At 54.0% G+C, this 20,044-nt stretch overlaps 3 protein-coding genes across 4 annotated transcripts; all 3 read left to right on the plus strand.

The window, feature by feature from the left end:
• Positions 1–852: 852 nt before the first annotated feature.
• LOC132246566 (maestro heat-like repeat-containing protein family member 2B) lies at positions 853–5,244 on the plus strand. Its single transcript, XM_059719796.1, has 7 exons — positions 853–1,519; positions 1,987–2,056; positions 2,185–2,298; positions 2,720–2,793; positions 3,232–3,351; positions 4,166–4,273; positions 4,730–5,244. Exons 4-7 carry the CDS (start codon positions 2,728–2,730, stop codon positions 4,922–4,924), a joined length of 489 nt encoding a protein of 162 aa, XP_059575779.1. The 5' UTR covers positions 853–1,519; positions 1,987–2,056; positions 2,185–2,298; positions 2,720–2,727; the 3' UTR covers positions 4,925–5,244.
• An 81-nt stretch (positions 5,245–5,325) lies between these two features.
• On the plus strand, positions 5,326–12,384 carry LOC132246541 (maestro heat-like repeat-containing protein family member 2B). Its single transcript, XM_059719682.1, has 13 exons — positions 5,326–5,370; positions 5,710–6,481; positions 7,123–7,230; positions 7,939–8,061; positions 9,006–9,158; positions 9,509–9,535; positions 9,738–9,860; positions 10,273–10,352; positions 10,738–10,873; positions 11,024–11,119; positions 11,486–11,590; positions 11,778–11,905; positions 12,313–12,384. The coding sequence occupies exons 3-12, from the start codon at positions 7,132–7,134 to the stop codon at positions 11,841–11,843; spliced, it is 1,008 nt and encodes a 335-aa protein (XP_059575665.1). The 5' UTR covers positions 5,326–5,370; positions 5,710–6,481; positions 7,123–7,131; the 3' UTR covers positions 11,844–11,905; positions 12,313–12,384.
• Positions 12,385–12,893: 509 nt separating this feature from the next.
• Positions 12,894–18,587, plus strand: LOC132246539 (maestro heat-like repeat-containing protein family member 2B). Of its 2 annotated transcripts, none has more exons than XM_059719671.1 (4): positions 12,894–13,040; positions 14,190–14,344; positions 14,636–14,786; positions 15,380–18,587. In XM_059719671.1, exons 1-4 carry the CDS (start codon positions 12,942–12,944, stop codon positions 15,425–15,427), a joined length of 453 nt encoding a protein of 150 aa, XP_059575654.1. In that variant the 5' UTR covers positions 12,894–12,941; the 3' UTR covers positions 15,428–18,587. The 2 variants fall into 2 exon arrangements, with proteins under 2 accessions (XP_059575654.1, XP_059575655.1); XM_059719672.1 differs by having other exon boundaries at positions 14,642–14,786.
• The last annotated feature ends 1,457 nt before the right edge of the window (positions 18,588–20,044 follow it).

Consider the following 20,044-nt stretch of genomic DNA (forward strand, 5'->3'; position numbering starts at 1 on the left):
GCAGAACCAAGTGAGCACAGCTGCGGGTTGCCGGAGCAACTAAGGGGAGCCAGCTGCCTGTAGGGGGCAGGGCCTGGCCCTTATAAAGCCCAGGGCCCAAGCGAGGGTGGCAGTTCTCTGCCAGCAGCCGGAGAGGCAGGAGCTCCCTCAGCCGAGATATGGGGAGAAGCCCAACTTGCAAGTACAGCTCGTGATAGCCCTGAGAGGATGGGCACTATGGTTTAGCCAGGGGGCTTTATGTTTATGTTATAGCCAGGAGGCTCTAGTTTACGTTTGGCTCTGTATATTACACCCGGAGGCTTGGGTGAGGCTGTAGGGGTTGGAGGAGGCCTCTTAAGAGGGTGTAGTGTCCTCAATCACAGGGACCCCAGAGAGTGTGGGGTGCCCTAGCGCCAAGAGGGCGCATTATTTTCATAGCACCAGGGAAGGCGCAGCTCGCATGCCAGTGCGTGAGCAGCTGGCGGCGAGGAGCGCAGCCAGTGGGTCGCGGGCGCAACCTGTAGGTTGCGGACGGGGACCGAGACCCCGGATTGCATGTGGGGAAATATAGACCCCAGCCCCAGGAAAGGGGCGGTATTATTGAGTAGCCCAGTGTGGGCACGGCGAGCCCCAGAGAGGGGGAGCGCCATTGTACGTTATTGAGTAGCCCAGTGTGGGCACGGCGAGCCCCAAAGAGGGGGAGCGCCATTGTACGTTATTGAGTAGCCCAGTGTGGGCACGGCGAGCCCCAGAGAGGGGGAGCGCCATACCGAGCAGCCCTAGAGAGGGGGGCCATATCGAAGAGCCCGAGGCGGGCATAGCGAGCCCAGCTGCAGGCTAGTGCGGTAACACCCCTCAAACCGAGGCAGGGCGCTGCGGTTGCCCCGAGAATACAGGGAGTAGCAGCGCGGTGAGCCAGGGTCAGAGAGGGTGCCCGTGCGGTTGGCCCATAGGACCGGAGGCCCGCTAGAGAGTCCCTGAGCGGGACCACACTGGCAGGGGAGGCCCAGAGTGGGCAAGACGAGAGTTCCAGCAAGAGGCCTGGCACAAGAGAGGGAGCCCAGAGTGGGCCACATTAGAGAGGAGGCCCGGGAAGTGGGCGTACAGACCGAGCAACGTCCATTACATCTGCGAGGCTTGGGGCGTGGTATCAGGGGCAGGTAGGAGCCACGCATAGCCCATAAGGCTAGGTTGTCCGGGGAACACCCACCATATCGGGAGACCCCCAGGGGGTCCAGAAGAACCGCGGGGACAGAGGTCCCGAGTAGCCGTGCCCAGGGAGTCATAGGCAGCCTCCCAATCATATGTTCCAACAAGACGTGGCGGGCGAGAATTAGAGAGTGCCTTGGGCCGGCCTGACACGGAGCGAGGGACCTCAAGGAGATCACGGCCCTCCGTGAGGACCCCGCCGTGACACCCTCCCTTTGACTTTCACGGTCTGTTGCAGAGTCTGAGCCAGATCTTGGAGGTAGCCTATGATTTTGAGGTCCCTCTCCCCGTTGGGAAACTCAAGAGCATCTGCTTTGCCCTGCACACCCAGGTAAGGGGAGGTCGATTCTGTACCGCTCATCCCAAGGCCCAGCAGGTCCAAGTCCCATTACCCAGACAGACCCAGCTGATGGAGGTGCCAAGCCCCACTCTGCTGGCAACGTCTCTGCTTGCCCAAGAAGAAGAAAACAGGTGGTGGCCTCCTTGTCTCCCTCAGTCCAGTTCAACTGATAGGAGGCTCCATGCAAATCCCTTTGTCCTAGCAAGTCAGGACCCGAACAATCAACCCTGTGGTGCGAGTCCAGCCAAGAGCAGCCATGTTGCTAAAGGGACTTGGAAATCAGGGTCCCCTCTTGCTTATGGTCTGGACCTTTGAGTTCTTGGCTCTTGCTGTGTGTGATAGCAGTGATGTCTCCTGGGACTCAAAAGGACTCTGGACAGTGGGAGTTCAGGATCCATTCCACACTTTCATCTGCACCCAGCTGGGACTATGGAGAATCCCTTGCCTTCTTCCCACAGGTGTGTGATATCGCACAGCTGCCGGGCTCAGAGAACCAGGTCAAGGTGTTCTACTGTCTCCGCCTGCTGGGTAAGCAGAGGGGGCTCCAAGTGACATAGGGGTTTCCTTCAAACCTCCCTGCTCTGTGCCAAACCCTGGACAGGGGAATGAGAACGAGGAGTGCTGAGGCCACTGAGGTTTGCTCTTCTCCCCTGCAGCCTGTCTCTCCCCAGACCAATTTATTTCCTTTGTGGGCTCCCGCCTCAAGACCGACAAAGAGGGAAGCTGCGTGGCATCCCTCTCCATCTTTAGTGGCATCATTGCTGCTGACTGTAAGTATGACCAGAGCAAATGTGCTGACTGCTGTCTTGGCTGACCTTTCAGGAACTGAGTTAGGACTGTCCAGGCCGAATGACCTGTCCTGCTCTAGCTGCGCTCAAGAGCCCTGGCTGTAGAGCTAGAGTCAGACCTCCGTCCTCTGCTGCTCGGTCCCAGAGGGCCAGTAGCACCCTGCATCCTGCTGGATGACACAGGAATGCTGGGACCAAATCCTGCTCGGACACCTCTCCTGGCAGCACTCTCAAGTCGAGAGGTTTAACGAGCCCTTTTATGGCCCAAGAGACTTTCCCAGGTTGCAAAGTAGAGACAGGAGGTTGTGCAGGTCACCACAAGCAGGTCTTTTGCAATCCGGGTGCCTCTTGCTGTGGATTGCTCCCAGAACACAGCAATATTGTGCCCTCCTTTTCCTTCCAGTGCCCGAGATGAGCCAGAAAAAATGTGCTGTAGTCAAGGCCATGAGGTGCATGCTTGGTGATCAGAGCACTGAGGTGAGGTGCTTTGTGAGCAGTGGCTGTGCTGGGGATGGCACATGGACCTGGCACAAAATTCCCACCCCAGATTCTTGGTTCTCTTGTAGAGAAAACCTTTCTTCCCTATCCGCGTCTTCAGGGAAGGCAGTGCAGAGAGCCTGCCCCTCTGCTTCCAGAGGTGGGGAGAGTCAGGATCTGGGGAAGTGACATCAGTTTGCCAGTGGGCAGGGGATCTGCTTTCCCTCCGATGCCAATATAGGACTACTGAGTAGGAAAGACATGCTGTTCTCTTGCCTCTTTATAAACCCTAGAAATAAATTTGGAGGCCTGGGGACCCTTCTCCTTCCCTGTCATCCTTTCCAAGGTTTGAGGGAGGGTTTGTGCCATGGCCGGTCCCTGCCCCCATTAGGGCATAAAGGCCGTCCTGACTCCAATCTGTCCTCTCCTCCCCTCCAGGTGAAGAAGGCCGTCCTTCATTTCGTCAGGACACTGCTCAGTGTGCAGGGCCTGGATGACTGGGCCTGGGACTTAGTGGCCTATATTTTCAAGCAGTCCAGCTTGTCTAGGAGCCAAATGGTAAGAGGAATGGAAGCTGGGGACCTGGGGCTTCTGTTGTAGCAGGCTGAAGCCTGCCATTGTCTTGAGCAGGAGTGTGGTGTGCCTCAGAAGTGCCAGGCTGAGTCATTAGAACCAGGGTCAGACCATTTCCACTGGTACAACAGCTCCAAGGGAGCTCTCGGGATGTCAGTGCAGCTCCTCTGGATTTTCCCCAGGGTGTTAGCAAGACCAGACTCTCATCTGGACTATGTACATCTTCTGATGAGGCTGAGATTTGCCCCGTCAGGCACTGAGGAGTGAAAACCCTGACCACGCAGTCTGGCAGGGAGACTTCCTTGAGAACAGCAATGCTCTCTGGTGGAAATAGACTGCCGAGGACATGTCTTGGTGCCCAGGACATAGCTTGGCCCATTGATAGAATCACAGTGACGAGACAATTGAGCTGGCTGGGCCCTGGAGCAGACGCAGCAGAGCGGGTGTGTGATGCCTGCACATTTGAGTCCGCTGGGCTGAATCTGAAGGGTTCTCTTGGAAGGACGAGGGAGGTGAATACTTGGCAGGTTTCAAGACATAACCCACTCCCAGGCCCCAGAAACACTTTGTGTTCAGCAAGTCGTTGCACAGTGTCGGAGGTCTTTCTGAACTGGGAACCTGCCCCATCAGCCTGGTTTTTCTTTTCTTATCTCGGCTCCAGTGAGTTGTGCTTTCAGCAGAACATAAAATGCAGTGGTAACTGTGCAGTGTTCAAGCTGGCTGTGAAGGAGATGGAGATTGAGTGTCCAGTCGTTGCCTCTTGACTTGCTCGTGAGCTTTCTCTCGGTCTCTCGTGCAGAAGTCCAAAAACCGTTCCAGTCAGGATGCCGAGGAGGAACAGAGCATCCGAATCACCTGCGTGGAGATCCTGGAAAATCTGGATGTCTCAATCAGTGGCATGAGCCAAGTAGGTGATCAGTTAGTTGCTGCCCTTGCATTATCAAGGACTTTCTCTTCATCCCCTGTACCTCTCCACTGGGCAATTCTCTGCATTGGCAGGGTAATGGAGATATACCATGGCCAGTGCTGGCCATGAGTTATGGAGCAAGCTGCCACCATTTAAGGAATGACCTTAATACAACCCCCCAGCTGGAAGGGATCCCTGTGCTGAGCTGGCCTCCTCATTCTCTCTCCTTGCTCTGCTCAGTCTTCTCTGAAATTCAGACTTGTTTGGCCAGTGTTAGAACAGGGTTTCAGAGATCAGCTATTCCTGAGAGACAGACATGAGGTCAGGGGTGGGGGAAGGACCCTCAAGTAGGTGGGTCATTGGTGACGAAGAGGAGACTGTCCTTGAGCACTGGATGAAGAGAGCTGGGTGCAGGGGTACAAGGAGCTGAGTCCAAGCTGTCTGGCTCCTCTCCAGGTCTTATGGCCCCGGCTGCTGGAGTACATAGTGCCAGCTGAGTACAGCTGCACTCTGACCCCCCTGTGCCGCTGCCTCGGGGACCTGGCCGAGCAACCGCAGTGGGAGGGAGAAGAAGCAGCTTGCATGGACCCCAGCAAAGGAGGTTTGAAATCCAGATCCCTGTGGTTTGAACCCGCTCCACCTGCCTCGTAGAAAATCTTCGGTCTCTTCCATGCACTATGAGGAAGCCCAAAGGCGGGAGGGCCAGTTGGGTCATTCCAAGCTGGGAGGGAGAGCCAGGCAATGTGGGCTCCTCCAAGCCAGAGCTGCCCTAGATTTATGCTGTGCAACAGGGGAATCCCAGGGCCTTTTTGCCTCAGCTTCCCCACTCATCCAATGATGACTGAGCAGTGCCTGCCTCACAGAGGGGCTGGGAGTGAAGGCTGCTTGGTAAAGCTCCTTGAGATCCAGACACGGAAGGTGCCATGAAAGTGCCAGTTGTGCCCAGCTCCCCGAGCAGCCACAGGCGGGTGCATTGGGAATGGACAGGCTTGTAGCAGCATCACCCCCCCAGTTCCAAAGTAGTCCCACATGGCCATGCTCTCTTTCTCTTTCCAGCCACATTTCCTATGGCTCAGGGGCTGCTGGCGCGACTCCTGGTGAGTAGCCCTGGAGAGGTACTTGCCAGAGGTGTGGGGAGGGTCAGTGGTGTGGGGACACGTGCCTGTAGCCTTAGCTGGAGGAGCACGTTCTGTCTCTTCCCACACTTGGCGCTGCCCTGTGCTGGCAGAGTTCCCTTCCCTTTGCAGAGGAGAGCCAGGCTCTGCCCCTGCCTCGCAGCCTGCGGAGGGGCATGCAGGATCAGCCTAGCACAGCACTTCAGCCTCTGTCTGATTGCTGAATGCTCTGGCCATGTATGGTGGAGGCCAGTTTCCCTCCTAAAGAAAGCCATGGAGTCCCACTCCAGAGCTGAGCCCCTGTTTCTCTCATGCTGTCAGGTGGTTGCCTCGGCCCTGGGTGACAGCAGCCGCGCACATTCTGCCCTGCGGGCACTGTGGGCTCTGCACCGCATGATCCACCCTGCTGTTGGAGAGCAGTGGAGGGTCAAGATTCCCATCCTGCTCTCGACTATTGAAGGAAACAAGCAAGGAAGGAGCACAGTATCTCTGCAGAATGGAAAGGGAGAGGGGAGGGGAGGTTGCAGCCTCCTGGAGCCCCCCGTGGCACCGGTCCCCCTCTGCAGCATCGCATGCTTGAGAGCTTCTACTCTTTGCCAGGGGGCGCGAATCCAGGGCCTTGACAACATGGAGGTTGATGGGACCCAGGGTAGGGTTTGCCCATGAAGGGCTCCACCAGATTAACCACTCTCCTGCAGTTCTCTGAACTCTTGGGAGGTTTCTGTTGCCAGAGGAAACCTCTGTGCACGTTGCCTTTCTACGAAGCCCGGTCCTGTACTGTGCTGTGCCGAGCACATCCGTGAGGTGCTGAGCACCCTCCAGGCCCCTTATGGCCACTTCTGCAGGGACTGGTCATGCACAACGTTCAGACATGCCAGCAGGGTATATACTAGAGCGCAGGGCCTGTGACCTTGAGATCCCAGGAGGTGACTGGGTGCGGATGCAGGAGTTGCTAAAGACTTGATGCCCAGGGAGGCAACTAAGACTCTTCTTCAGTGCCTATGGCAGTGACACCCTTCTTGTTTGCCTCCCAGCTTCAGGAAATCCTGAGACCTCCCAGGACAATGTGTGGTGGGAGCACCTGCTGCTGAAGGTACAGGATGGCTCTCAGAGCTGCTGTTGCAGCCAGCCAGGGCTGTCTGAGAAGGGAGGGTTCCCTCATGCCTCAGGGAAATGAGGTGATGAAAGTCAATAACCCAGCAAGAGTCCAACTTGGAAGGTTTGCCAGTGTCCTTGAGTTTGGATTGGCATCTAGAGTTGTCCATTTGGGATCCTCCAGCCTTTCCGTACAGTCTTTGAGCTCAAGAAATGGAAGGAGATGAGGCCTTGGTTGGGGGCTTCTGCAATTCCCAGGTCCTATCACAATGCAAGTTCAACACAACAAAGCACTCAAGTCCCTGGCAGTTGGAGGTGCCCGTTGTAGAGCCCATGGCGCCTTTTTGACTTGATCCAGCCTCCCCCCTCTACACAATCTCTCCCCAGTGGACAGGTTTCTTGGCACAATCTCTTCCACATTTCTGTCCACTGGTGTCCAGGTTGTGAAGGATCCTTGGGCAGAGATGAGGAGGGGAGAGCAAGAAGCAGGAAGATCCTAGGGTGTCCACCTGGAGCGTTCTCCAAAGGCTGCCAAGTCTCCCTGTGAGACTCGGGTGCTAGAAAGGGCAAAGAAGAGGAGGACGACAGAGACTCAGCCCATGCACCCAACCCTTTCTTTCCCTTCACTTGTGCCCTCAGTTCCTGAACATGACACTGAAGAGCATTGCTGACGATGCCTGGAGCAGTCAGCTGAGCCTGGAGCTGCAGCACCAGACAGCCAGTTATGCCTGCTCCTCCCCGGAGAAGGTGCGTGCTCTTGGCAACGGCTGGGTTTCTGCAGCTGTTTGGTGGTGCTGTGGCAGGAGGCTGCAGAGAGTTTCTCTCCACAGTTTGTGCTTTTCCGTTCTATTTTCTTGATCAAAAGCATTGTCCTTGGTCGTCTGCTCTCTTCAATGACCCAAAGGGAGAGCTTACTGGGGCTCTTTCTCTGTCTTTAGCTGCCATTTCCCTGCAGAGTGGGGCCAGTTATTCGGTGTGTGGGTGCTGGGGCTGGACTCTCTTGGTCCTTCCTAGGGATGGGTGTGTTTCTGGGCAGTTCTTGTCCTGACCAGCAGGCTGCTGTGTTCCCAGCTCTTTGGTGATGGTGGTCTCCTTCTTTCAGAGTTTCCTATATAAGGCACTTGGTACCACCTTGGCCTCTTGCCAGGATGTTGCCCATGTGAAATCCCAGCTCCAGAAATCTCTGAAGGGCACAGATTACATGAACGCTTCTGAGAGAGAGGTGAGGACCCTGTTCTCTCCAGACATATCAGGTCCTCCCGTGTCCTCACTTCTCTGTTGCTTTGTGTCTCGGGTTTGTTTGCTTCCTGGCCTTCCCTTGTCCTTTCCCTCAGACAGCCCCCTGACTTGTTGCGGGTCGGACGGGCAGTTCTAGTATCAGGGAGATGGGGAGGACTCTGGGGTCTGTCAGCCAGACAGCCCTGCTCACTCCCCAGTGCGTTTCTTGGCTTCCAGCACGTTGTGACCATCCTGGCATTCTCAGCCGAGGGCCACCTGGACCTCACCCTGGGCACAATGGAGGACTTTGGTGCGGCTCTGAGTAAAGTGCAGGTGTCTGGGATAGTCGGCCGCCTGCAGGTAATGGAGCTGGGGGGTTTCTCACACTTCCTTCCCCTAGAAACCCTTGAGAAGAGCAGCTTGGCGGTGGCTCCTCTCCCTGGTAATGCCCTCTCCCAGGGAACATGCTCCACATCAGGTCTCCAGTGATACAGAGGGGAACACAGTTTCTACTACTCAGGTTTTTCATGTCCCAGGTTAATAAGTCAACAGTTAACCAGCCCCTTTCAGGCACTGAGGCAACTACATCTGATGTTCACCCAGAGAAAGAGATTGTGTCTTTCTCACATCTTTCAGTTAGCCATGGGAGAGGAGACATGAGCCCTGTTGCCCAGCCTCAAAGTACCAGCTCCGAGTGCATAATCCACATGCCCCAAATGCTGTAAAATGGGCCCTAAGGTTCTCCTCTAGGGCTCACCCAGCCCAGCGGAGCCGCCACCATGGCTGAGCTGAGCACCTCAGCGCTGACAGGTGTTTGGGTCCAGGCCGCATCCAGCAGGGCGTTCACGGTGCCCCAAACACCTGCCGAGAGCTTCAGCTTCAGCTTCTGCGCAAAGCACAACAGGCAGAGCCACCTCCTTCACACGGACAGACCTGCCGCAGCCTTCCTGATGCATTGTGCCCAGGGACTCCTTACTGCCAAATACATGAGGCGGCCCTGGGCACAATGCATCTGCTGCCCCATTTCCTGTGGGTCACAAACTCTGCCCCGCCCCTGCCCCGACTTCCACGGCTCAGAGTGGCACTGCAGCTCTCTCTGCCCGAGTCACCCAGGCTGCAGGACAGAGAAGATGAGGCATCTGAAACAAAGCACTGATGATGGTGCTGTCAGAGCTGTGGGTCTCCTGTGAGTGGCAGGGAGAGCCGGTATTGCTGCTGGGCAACTCCTTGGTCAGCAGTGACTCCTACTTGGGGGGCAGAAGGCATGGGAAGCCCTGGTTTGAGTGTCATGTCACCCTGTGCAGGACTATCACCAAGAGAAAAGAGCCAGGACCCACAGGGCCTTGATACTGGCCTACGGCCGAATTGCTGTCCATGCCCCCCGAACACAGCTGCTCCCCCGCGTGGAGCATGATCTCACCAGGAAGGTCCTGCAGTATTACATGACCAGCTGCCAGGTAAGAGCCTGGGACTGCACCATGTCGGGAAGAGGCCTGCCATGGGACTGATGTTTCCTTTGCACTTGGGTGCCTAGAGAGGCTCTGACTGTCTGATCCTCCCCCTGAACTCAGGCCTGTGATGAGCATCCATGTTAATCCTTCTGGGATGATGTGCAGTGGGAGGGACCCACGCATGGAGAGTGCTGGGATAGACGCTCCTGACATCCTGTCCTGCGCTGGAGCGGGGCACGCATTCATGCCCTTGCACTGCTCAACACTCCCCAGCCCAGCCCTTTTTTGGACCTGGCAGGGAGCTGTAGTCTGGAGCCGTCCAGGCATTGACGATTGTTTTGCATTTCACTTCCCAGGTGCTTGGCATCATCTTTGTCAATAAGGTAAATGTTCAATGACCCCACCTCTGCCTGTGCTCTTCCCAGACCCCACCTGGAGGAGGCACAATGACCTTCCCCAGGCAGGAGTCCCTGCTGCTGCCATGCTTCTCATATGAGATGGGCGTGGGCCTGGGGCTTTCAGGGACCTGTTGGTTCTTGCCCATTCCTCATCTCCATCTCCTTGTTGTTCCCCCATGAAATTCAGGACCCGGACCTAAAGCTGACCCTGATCCGGTCGGTCACTGAGATTAGCCGTGCCATCCAGGACGCAGACGACTCCCAGAGCTTCCAGTTTGCTTACAAAGAGGAGCTCCTGGGGTACATGCTGGTGAGTGGGAGGAGCCCTGGGGGGCAAACTGCAAAGGCCCTAGTGGGAACCTAATGGGACTGGTTTGCCTGGGAGCAGCTGTTTCATCCCCTGGCTAGGATGGGATTCTTGGAGCCTCATGAGGGGTCTGCTTGGGGCCCAGAAAGCTGGTGCCCCTCGAAGCTTTGTAGGCAATGCTGCTTTGCGGGCTGCTCTTGGAGGGCCCGGCTGTGTCTGGCGAGTGACTGGAGTACAGCTCTGTGCCCTCTGCGCCGATGCCATCGACCTGAGCAGGATCCTGGGGCAGTAGCCAGCACAGCCCTGGCTCTGTTTATGGCTCACCTGGGAGGGCAGCCTGGTGGGTTTGTGGGGGGAAGCTCTCTGCTTCCCACATCCATTTCCCCTGTGTCATGTCTCCGTTTCTGCCTTTCAGGACTTCATGAAAGAGGAACCAATGGATTCCTTGGCCTCTCCTGTTCGCCTCAGGGCCATGCTTGCCATTAAGCACCTGAGGTAGGTGATTCCTGCCCTGGCCCTTGGCACTGGGATGCCCTGGTCAGAGATGAGCTCCTTCCTTAATCCTCCGTTGTTCTTCCCATCAGATCTGGAGCTGAGACACCTGCAGGGCTCAGGTCACAGGCTGCTCTCACTGCAGCTGGGGTCAGAGGGTTTGAATGTGTTTGGTCCACTTGGAGATTTGGACTTGAAAGACTTGGTGGTGGTGGTGTTTGTGGGACAGCTAGCAGTGGCTGGGGGGAGTGCCAGGAGCTTGTCAGCTGCCAGGTCCAGCGGGGTTTGGATTTCGGGTTCTAGGTTCAGATCATATCTTAGCACCCACTTTCCCTTGGGGCTGGCAGTCAGTGTGACAGGGCTTTTCGTCCTCTCTTTCTTCTGCCAGCAAGGTGAAACCCTCACTAAATCGGGATGAAAACAGAAACATCCTGGATGACTGCTTAAAATGCCTGCTGCCTCTTCCAGCTGTTCAGCAGCTGAGGGAAAAGAGTGAGACCTCTCAGGACTCTGTCCAAGTACAGGTACACCTAGACAGCATCACCTGCTGGGACCTGCTCCCCAGCCTGCTCTGGGTCCTGGCAGTCACCCCTGGCCTCCCTAGAATGGTTCTGGGTTTTGTGACGCATGCTCCCGCTGGCCCTGAGCTTCCCTCTTCTATCTCCTGCTTGCAGGCACTGCACGAGTTGTCCATGCAGGCCTTGGGCGAGCTCATGAGGGGCCTCCTTGAAGAAGACCCCGCTGAGAATTGGTTCATGGAAATGGTCCATGTGAGTAGCCAGCAGGAGCAGGCAGAGCTGTTTTCCTGGGGAAGGGGAAGCGGGGCAAAAAACAGGGAGGAAGGTTTCCCTCAGCAGGGCAAATGAGAGGGGAGTCTCCCAAGGTGTCCTTGAGGCAATGCATAGTAATTCCCTTGCATCCCGTTGACATCCCTAGTAGCTGCATCTTCTTGTGCCATGGTCACTCAACAGCTGCTCTGGCTTCAGGGGAATTCAAGTCTGCCTGGGGTGTATCCAGCTGATAAAAGAAGCAGATTGCTTGGAGGGATTTCAGTGGTGATGGTGATGTGTGCTGTTGAAATGGGTCCTCTGAGCTGTTGTCAAGGTTCCTCTGACAGTAGTTTGCTCTCCCAACAGCTGCTTGAGCCATGGATCTTCTCTGACAAGGAGCGGGAGAGAGAGAGGGCCTTGCAGGCCAGCTCCCAGCTTCTTGTTGCCTATCAGGAGACAGTCTATTGCAGAGTAAGTATGGTCTAACTCTTGCCTTGATGTCCTCCTGGCAGCCTCACCCTGAGATGTAGAAAGCTCCCCTAGCAGACAGGGCCCCACAGGGATGCATTTCTGTTTTCACCTTCCGGATCATACATCTGAATATCACTCTAGCCAGACACAGGCACATGTCATTCATTTCTTGTTCCTTTTTTCTCAGCTACAAGAGCCTTTGGAGCAGTTTGGGTCCCTGCTGGGGCTGCTGGCCCCATACACTTGCAGCTAGCTGTCTTGCTGCATCCCGCCTGTGGGCCGCCGACTGCATTTTCTGCCTTCTGCAGCTACAAAGTAAGGGCACTCTGAGTAGGTGCAAGTGACTCTGCCCCTCTTCTCCCTCTGGTAATGCCTACTCGTCTGCTCTGTCCATTCACTGCTAGTCTAACGACACCTGAAAAGCACCTCAAAAGGGCCACGACTGGCCCTTGGAAGATCTCCTCCTAGGAGAGAAGAAGTGCGTGGTGTGAAGGGCCTGACCCTCCTTTGGGAAGTGTGAAAAGAAGCCCGCCTAGCAGAAATGGGGAGAGGATTGTAGCAGCTCTGATCCCGCTGCACCTCTGACCCCACTGAAGTCACTTAGACCTCAAACATCATCCTTGGACCACACTGCCCATGACACCGCACATGGTTCCTCCATGGAGCCACGGTTCTGTTTCAGACATCATTACAGCACTTTTTCCTCCTTATTTTCATTCCAGGCCAGTCCGGGACAATGGATGCAGCAGAGGGGGAGCTGAGAGGTCTCTGGGAGGAGCTCAAAGCTGCCAGCCCTGAGGCTGTGCTGACATCATCCTGCCAAATGGCGAAGGTCAGTGGCTCAAGAAGCTGGTGTGGAGACTCTGGGAGCTGGGTGTCCTTCATTGTCCGTTCTTTTGCTCACACGTGGTTTATCTCTTTCTTTGGCGTGCATGGGGGAGGCATTTGGGACACATATGGTTCACCCACTGTTTGCCCATGTCCATGTAGAAAGAATAAGTCAGAGCAAGATTAGAAAGTCTGGTAGATAGCATCCAAGTGAGAGCCTCAGCCAGGACTTGGTCTCCTCATGTGCCCATTTTAACTTATCCTGAGGTGCAGCTTGGCTGTGTTTGTGTTGTGTTGTCAATTGATGCTCTCTCCGTTGAAGAACGGTGGAACGTTCAAACCCAGGATTCACCTCTTGCACATGCACCATGTTGCCGTAAGGCCCAAGCTTATACACGGCACCACTCTTTAATATCTGTCTTGAATTCTGGGGTTCAGTGCAATTTCCTTTCTTTCTATTTGTCTCCAGGTCACTGGCAAATTCTTGCCCTCCACCTAGGCCCTTGATTTGGTGGGGACAATAATGGATGGCATGCTTTCTGCCAGCCCCATGTGTGCCACAGCAGCAGGCCACTGGTTCTGTGCAGTCCTGAGGGAGAATGGAGATGCCCTTCTGAATGAGGTAAAATTGAAGCTGAGGAGGCTTTCTGCATTTGCCTTGTGCTTTTCAAACACTGCTTTCATGTGGAGTGGACAGCAATCTTAGTGTTGATCCCTGGACATGAAGCAAGTTCCATTTCCCTTGCTAGCCAGAGATGTGGGGGGGAAGAGCAGATCAGCCGCATCCAAGAGAGAGAACACAGTGACCTAGATTATTGAGAAGAGCTTTCAGCCCCAGCAGGTTTGGAAACATAGACTGTGGGGCAAATACAGCAGGAGAGGGCAACAAGGAGCCTGAGGCACCCGGCTGTGGCTGGGCTGGAACACCATGCTTAGGCATGAGGAACAGATGCACACTTCCCTCAGTGCCACACCATGCAAAGGGTCCACAGCAAGGCAGGACCTAGAGATGGTTGTGTATCCTCAGGCATTTCCCAGCCTTGGTAGAGGCTATGTGAAATGCTCTTTCCATCCTGCTCCTCTCTGCAGGGTTGGGAACAGGACGCAGGAAAGACTGTATGCTAGAGATACTGCAGCCTCCACCCTCTCCCTGTTCTGGATGGGACTGGCTATGGGCAGCTGGACCTACTGTCCCGCAGGCCCGGCCATGTGCAGAATAGGGAGGTGCAGTTAGAACTGAGAAGTGTGAACTCCAGTGTGCAGTTCCAGCAGAGCTGGTCTCACCTGGAAAAATTACACTTACAATCATCTTGCTCGCGGTCCCAGGGATTCTCACAGGGGTTCTGACGTTGGCGGTGCTTGTTGGTCCTGAGCTGAGCATCCACACAGCAGGTCAAAATTAGCTTCTTCAAACCACCCCCAGATGTCGATATTTGTTGGGGTGTTTGTGTGAGCAGGTCAGGCAGAAATGGGTCCCAGGCAGACATGCAATTAGATTGTAGGTGTGTGCACATGGGTGAGGGAAAGGCTGAGGGGGTGCAGGCTGGTTGGTGTCTGCCCACATGTCATGGTGTCCATTTTCACCCCAACTAGGGGCATAGGGACGTGCTCACTTCTTAGGATCAGCCGGAGGCAGCAGTGTCTGGACACTGGTCCCTCAAAGCGAGGAATTTCTAAGATGGCAGCAAATTGCCAAACTGAGGGAGGGCTTGATTTGGAGTGTGCTGGCTGAATGAGAAAGGGACCCTTGTTCTTGCTATTTTCTCTCCAGGTGCCAGACATCCTGTCCACTATCTTTATACGGATGCCAACAATGCAGGAGAGGTCCATGCGAGGCTTCCTGTTAGAAGGCGTTGGCATTCTTGCCATGTTTCACCTAGAGGCAGTGATCACCAGCCTCCTTGCCAAGCCTCTGCCAATGGACAGGTACTTGCCACTCCCTACCTCTTGTGCCTGGTGGCACACACACATCCCATAGCCTGGCAAAGCCCATAGAGTTTCAAGTCAGCTGCAGATCCTTTGGGTGACTTGGTAAGAGTTAACGTCCAACTGTGTTTGGGTAGGAAATACCAGGCTCATGCCTAACGGCATTGGCAGATGACATCACTGTGCCCCAACCCCGTCCTAGGCCAGGAGAGCCCTTGGCCTTTGCTTCAGTGTCCTATTGCTTCATGACATCACAGGAACATCTGCAGCTCATATGTAATTTGTGTTCAGTTGCAGTGACACCTCTGAGCTCTGGAGGGCCTTGGGGAGGGATGATGTCTCCACCCTCCATATACTCCGTTTGCTTCTGGAGAAGATCCAATATCCAGCTGGCACAGAGGGTAGCCCATCTGAGGGCACTGCAGCCCTGGGACCTCTCGCAGTAAGTGACAGCCCAAGCCCAGCTCTCTCCATTCCCCCTTGAGGGCTAGAGTCCTGGTTCTCAAGAGCTTGAGGTAGGATGCCAGGTCGTGGGGCAAGCTTTTCTCCCTTGCTGAAAAGGATTCCCAGGGGCTGGGGGAAGCACAAGTACAGGAGAGAGACAGACAGACAGACAGACAGACAGACAGACAGAGAGGTGGTTGCAAAGCAGAATGGGAAACTGTGTGGAGGGAGGGCAGAGGCAGGAGGGAAGGGCCACAGAAGGAGACACAGGCCTCCTGGGCAGCCCTGGGCAGGGCTCTGTTGCTCAGGGCAGCACTGATGCAAAACCCAACCCCAGGCTCCCTAGTTAAATGCTGGCTCCTGCAGGGCTCTGGCACCAGCCAGGGGGAGAAACTGGCAGCTCTAGGGAGAAGCTCCCTGTCTCAGCACATGATGGCATCACTATGACTGTTTCTCTCCTCTCTCTCCTTCCTTACCCCAGGTCTGTGTCTCAGAGGGATGCTCCCTACAATCAGTCCTGACTGCTCTTTGCTCAGTGGCCAGGAAAAATGAGTTGCACTGGATTTCACTCTAGCCTTTCTATGTTTCCAGGTGTCCTGTCCCAAGCGCAGCTACTCCAGTCTGGCCCAGGGGTGGTAAAGCCTGGAGAGACCCTCACCCTGACCTGCACCATCTCTGGAGAATCCATCGCTACAAGCAGCAGATGGTGGCATTGGATCCGGCAACCTCAAGCATCAGGGCTGGAGTGGATGGGGTATATTAACTACAGTGGCGGCACCATCTACAGCTCAGCCCTACAGAGCCGAATTTCCATCTCCAGAGACACCTCCAAGAACCAGGTCTCCCTGCAGCTGCACTCCATGACGGTCGCAGAGACCGCCATGTATTATTTTATCAGGGACATCACACAGTGACTCAGAGCAGGGCAGGGGCTGTGCAAAAAGGGGAAGTGGAGTCTGTACAGCAAATCACACCAGCTTCCAACTGACAGCCAAGTCCCTTCACAAACACATCCCACTGAAGACTCCCCTGTTTCTGTGCAAGCATTGCCACCTGAGCTCCTCACCGGGAACCTTTTACTCAAATAGGCATGCTAAAACTGGGACAGACTTTCACCGTGACCTGCAGAGTCACAAGTACCTCTGCCAGGAGCAGGATCTCTGGCAGCTGCCTTGGGAAGGAGCTGTGGCAGATGGGGTCTTGATGTACAGGGACCGTACACTCCTTCTCTGCAGAGCACAATCATCATGTCCACAGACTCTTCCAGCAACCAGTTCTTGCAGCTATGCTCCCTGACACCTGCAGATACTGCCATGGATCACTATGTTGGTAATAGTGTTGCGAGGACACAGAGCAGAGCTTGGCTGGGCACAGATGGAAGGGGATTCTGCATGAGCAGCTTTCTTTCTCAGTGGATATTGGGGCCAAGCCGTGTATCATTCCCTGCTGGATCCACTGCTCCTGCGGAGGGACCACAGCTGGGGAATGTAATTAGTCCCATCATTAGCTCACCATGGGCTGCTTCTAGTGGGGTGGGCCTGCCCCATCTCAGCCTGCAATGGGCAGGACTGGTTTATTACAGAAGAGAAAGTGCTTTGCCTCCTGCATTCCCAAGGTCCAACCTCCACTTCTACAAATACATTCCAGTATGGGGCAGAGACTGCCAGATGAGATGAGGGCAGGTCACATTTAGGCAGGGACTCAGAGCTGGAAGCACTTTCCATGGAGTCTTCACTGCAGGACACAGCCCCCTCCCTCCCGGTGCGAGACACAGGCCAACAGAGGGATCCTTAAACCTGTCCTTGGGAACCCCCACCCTCTCTGCTCAACCCTTCTGGAGGCCACAGACACAGCTCAGGGTAGGCACTGGGGATGCAGGCCATGCCCTGGCTATCAGGAGGCCTAGGTTACACTGAGGCAGGAATTACGCCCGACAGAGTGCTTCTCTCTGCTGAGACTCTCCTGCTCAGGGAGAGCAACAGCAGACACAACAGGCCAGGAGGCTCCTCCTGGCTCCCAGGATAGTGCTGTGCCCTCAACCCCTTTGCCTCCTTGCCTTGAGACACCCACACCCTATCAGGGCACATGTACAGACCAAGGTTCCCTCTAAGGTGCACGCATGCATGGCCACGCACAACTAAAAGTTGTGCCCCCTTTGATAAGTGTCCCACGCTGGACCGAGGCAGCACGCTCACGGACCGAGGCAGTGCGCTCATGGACCGAGGCTGCGTGCTCACAGACTGCTACTCCTTAGAGGGAGCATTGGTACAGATCTGAGCCCAACAACCAGGGTGGGGAGGAGACACCCTTCCTATAGGGACATCACCCCTGCAGAGTGCTCCCAACCTGACCCCCGCCACCTCTTACCCTCCACGGTAATCCCTGCTTGGGGGCTACTAGGTAAATGCAGACCCTGGGTTCTGGAGCCTCAGTCCATGCCCAGCCTCTGCCCTGGCCCCTCCTGCCTGCTGGGGACTCTCCCCCACCCCATTGACACAGGAATGCAGCCCTCCTTCATTTCTTCTCTCTTCTCTTGTCTGCCCCTACCTGCAGTTTCAAATAAAGTATCCGGTTATATCTTTCAGTCAGTCAGATAAAATAAACTAAGTCTTATACTTATAAAAGGAATGTAGGGAGTGCTTACCGCTGAGAAGACATTACTTGTCCAGGCTAGGGAACACTGAGACCCGTTAAGTGAGATTTTTTAATTAGGATCTCTTACCTCTGAGTTTTGGCGCCACGGGTGTCAGTTGTGTCCCCAGACTGTTCAAGCTCCCAACTCGGTTGGCCTTCCAGACTGCGTCCCCACTTTGTCGACCCATGTTCATTGTGGCATCAATGATGACTCCAAGATCCTTTTAAGGGAGACATATCTTGTTGATCATTTTAGGAACAGGATGCCCAAAGAAAAGGATCACCCAGAGGCACCCCTTGGAAATGGCCAGTTCTTAGCTTTTCAGGCAAAAAAGGAGTGAAAGGTAAGAACTGGCCATTTCCAAGGGCTGCCTTAACTCTGAAAATGTTGAGAACCACTGCTCTACAGGTTGAACCAAAGCACTTTGGACTTTACTCTGTGAACCTTCACTGCCTGAACTAAACCCCCCTGTTGTGTAACAGATAGAAAAGGTCAAAATATTTTCATCAAAGCACAGGTTTTCATCAGAAAAAAAAAAAGTTGTTCCAATGGCCTGGAATAGTGTGCTAAATAGTATTGATTTTGAAGAAAATCCTCGTGGGGGAAAAATTCCTAAGAAAAAAAATTCTGTTTCATTTTGTCAAATTCTGACTTTTGGCTTTAGAATTGTGTTCATTTGTTTCAGGTTATCTTAGTCGTTTAGATTTATATTTATTACTGATATTGTATCAATGCTAGTGCAATTTTAATTTCAGAAGCATTGATGTCAGCTGCTATTTTTGTACCTATTGAAACATTTTGAAACATTTTGATTTACAAAACAAGACAATAACTGACCCTGTTACAATGAAATAGCTTGATCTGGATCTTAGTGCTGTGCGGTTAGAACAATCAACACAAACCTATGTAGATTAACCAGTACCTGCACCAAGATCCTGTCTTCCTTATCAAAGCTAAATTAAACCATGCAGAAATGGCAAGGGTTCCACTTTAGAAGATTCAAACACCAAACTAGGGAAACTGGGACAGTTTCCTGATCTTACCCTGTTAATAAAAAGAACCAGTTTTTCTCTAGTGAGTTGAACTGTTTCAGTTGAGGTGCCCAACTTGCGACCTCTTCAAGAAGCCATGAACCTGCTGGGATCTTAGCAACTAACTGCCCAGCTACCTGGTCACTTCTGAAAACCTCTGCGGAGAGCAGGAGCTGGCTACTTGGCTAACAGAAGAGTTCAGAAAACTCTACTGATTGCATGGGATTTGCTCCACGTGAACATCAACCTACATGTCCTTTCTGTTAGAGCAGGTCAAATGGCACTTTTAAATCAACTCTGCTCCATTCAAAATGAGACGATTTCCACACCTGCAGAGGATTAGATGCACAGGATGGGCTCAGTGAGCTCTTGTCTTCCCCTAACTTGGCAGCTCTCAGCATTAAAAAGGTATTGTGACTTCTTGAGGCTGCAGTGCAAGACATACAACTTTGAAGAACCCGCCACTTTACTTAATTCTTGGCTTCGCCTGTGTCCAGGTAGTGAAACAAGTCCTCTCAGTTTCTGATTTCCGCTTCTTTCCTCTCAGTGTAGACTGAGCCTCCCTTAGCATCAATAATATTTCCTGTCTCTGCTGGGGTTACCTCAAAGTAGTTGCCTTGACACAACTAGGTGTACTACTATGAACACTTGAAAAAGGAAGTGGTCTCATATCAGGCTCTGTTGGCTCCTAATGCCCGCTATGAATTGCTTGTCTTTCTAGCTTAGCGCAGGGGCTGGCAACCTTTTTACAGACAACACCTTCAGCTTTGCCATGAAGTTTTCCAACCTTACACTATCTTTCATACAGCAAATGAAGCTGTAAATTAGCTCGGGATGCAACACATAGTAACAGGTTTTCAGAAATTGCCTCATAGGTGTGCGGGCCGGGAGCAGTCCGAGGCCCTCGGGGGTGCGCGGCGGGCTGTGGCCAGCAGCCCGGACATGCCGGGTCGGGAAAGGCAGGCGACACGCTAGAATTAGGCACGGACGCTTAATGGTTGATTCAAGATTGTTTACTTACACCGAAGATGGTCGCGGTGTAGGCTGGACAGTTTCCCAGGCAAAGCTTCGCTTAAGTCCCCAGTTTAAGGGCTCGGACAGAACTCTGGCACTCACACAGAGTTGTCGAGGCTCCGTGGAACTTTTTTGCACGCAGGGAAGAGGGATACGTCAAGGATTGCGATCGGCGACGGGGAGAGGCTAGAGGCTGATCAGACCCCTGTTACCTTCTTGATATTCACGCTGGGTCCAATAGGCTCCACAGCGCTTAGAGATCTTCACGAGACGTGAAGTCTCCTCCTCCTGATGTTCGTGGAGTCCTCCAACTTGGGCGGAAACCACAAAAGCCTCTTATATGGCTAGCAAGCCAATCGCTAGCTGCCATGTAGGAATAATTTAGAACTGACCAATAGCGGGGCACAAATTAGAATACAAATGGCGGGAACTCCTTGCAACATGCATCTCTCTTCTGCAGCTAAGAAATGCACCCTGCAAAGAAAGTTACAAATGGCGGGAAAATAATTTAGCAGTGCCGAAGCACACACAAACAAAAATCACAGCCTTTGGTTGTGACAATAGGTAGGGACAGAA

Source organism: Alligator mississippiensis, chromosome 16 (assembly GCF_030867095.1).
Source record: "Alligator mississippiensis isolate rAllMis1 chromosome 16, rAllMis1, whole genome shotgun sequence".
In the NCBI taxonomy this organism is placed as follows: Eukaryota; Metazoa; Chordata; order Crocodylia; family Alligatoridae; genus Alligator; species Alligator mississippiensis.

Bases quoted from the DNA above. Each gene is read 5' to 3' on its own strand.
- LOC132246539 (XM_059719671.1), top strand. From the start codon at position 12,942: ATGGATGGCATGCTTTCTGCCAGCCCCATGTGTGCCACAGCAGCAGGC. The intron at 14,345-14,635 runs GTACTTGCCACT...ATTTGTGTTCAG, and splicing joins AAGCCTCTGCCAATGGACAG to TTGCAGTGACACCTCTGAGC. The intron at 14,787-15,379 runs GTAAGTGACAGC...CTATGTTTCCAG, and splicing joins CAGCCCTGGGACCTCTCGCA to GTGTCCTGTCCCAAGCGCAG.
- LOC132246541 (XM_059719682.1), top strand. From the start codon at position 7,132: ATGACACTGAAGAGCATTGCTGACGATGCCTGGAGCAGTCAGCTGAGC. The intron at 9,159-9,508 runs GTAAGAGCCTGG...TTCACTTCCCAG, and splicing joins ATTACATGACCAGCTGCCAG to GTGCTTGGCATCATCTTTGT. The intron at 9,536-9,737 runs GTAAATGTTCAA...CATGAAATTCAG, and splicing joins GCATCATCTTTGTCAATAAG to GACCCGGACCTAAAGCTGAC.
- LOC132246566 (XM_059719796.1), top strand. From the start codon at position 2,728: ATGAGCCAGAAAAAATGTGCTGTAGTCAAGGCCATGAGGTGCATGCTT. The intron at 2,794-3,231 runs GTGAGGTGCTTT...CCTCCCCTCCAG, and splicing joins TTGGTGATCAGAGCACTGAG to GTGAAGAAGGCCGTCCTTCA. The intron at 4,274-4,729 runs GTAGGTGATCAG...GCTCCTCTCCAG, and splicing joins CAATCAGTGGCATGAGCCAA to GTCTTATGGCCCCGGCTGCT.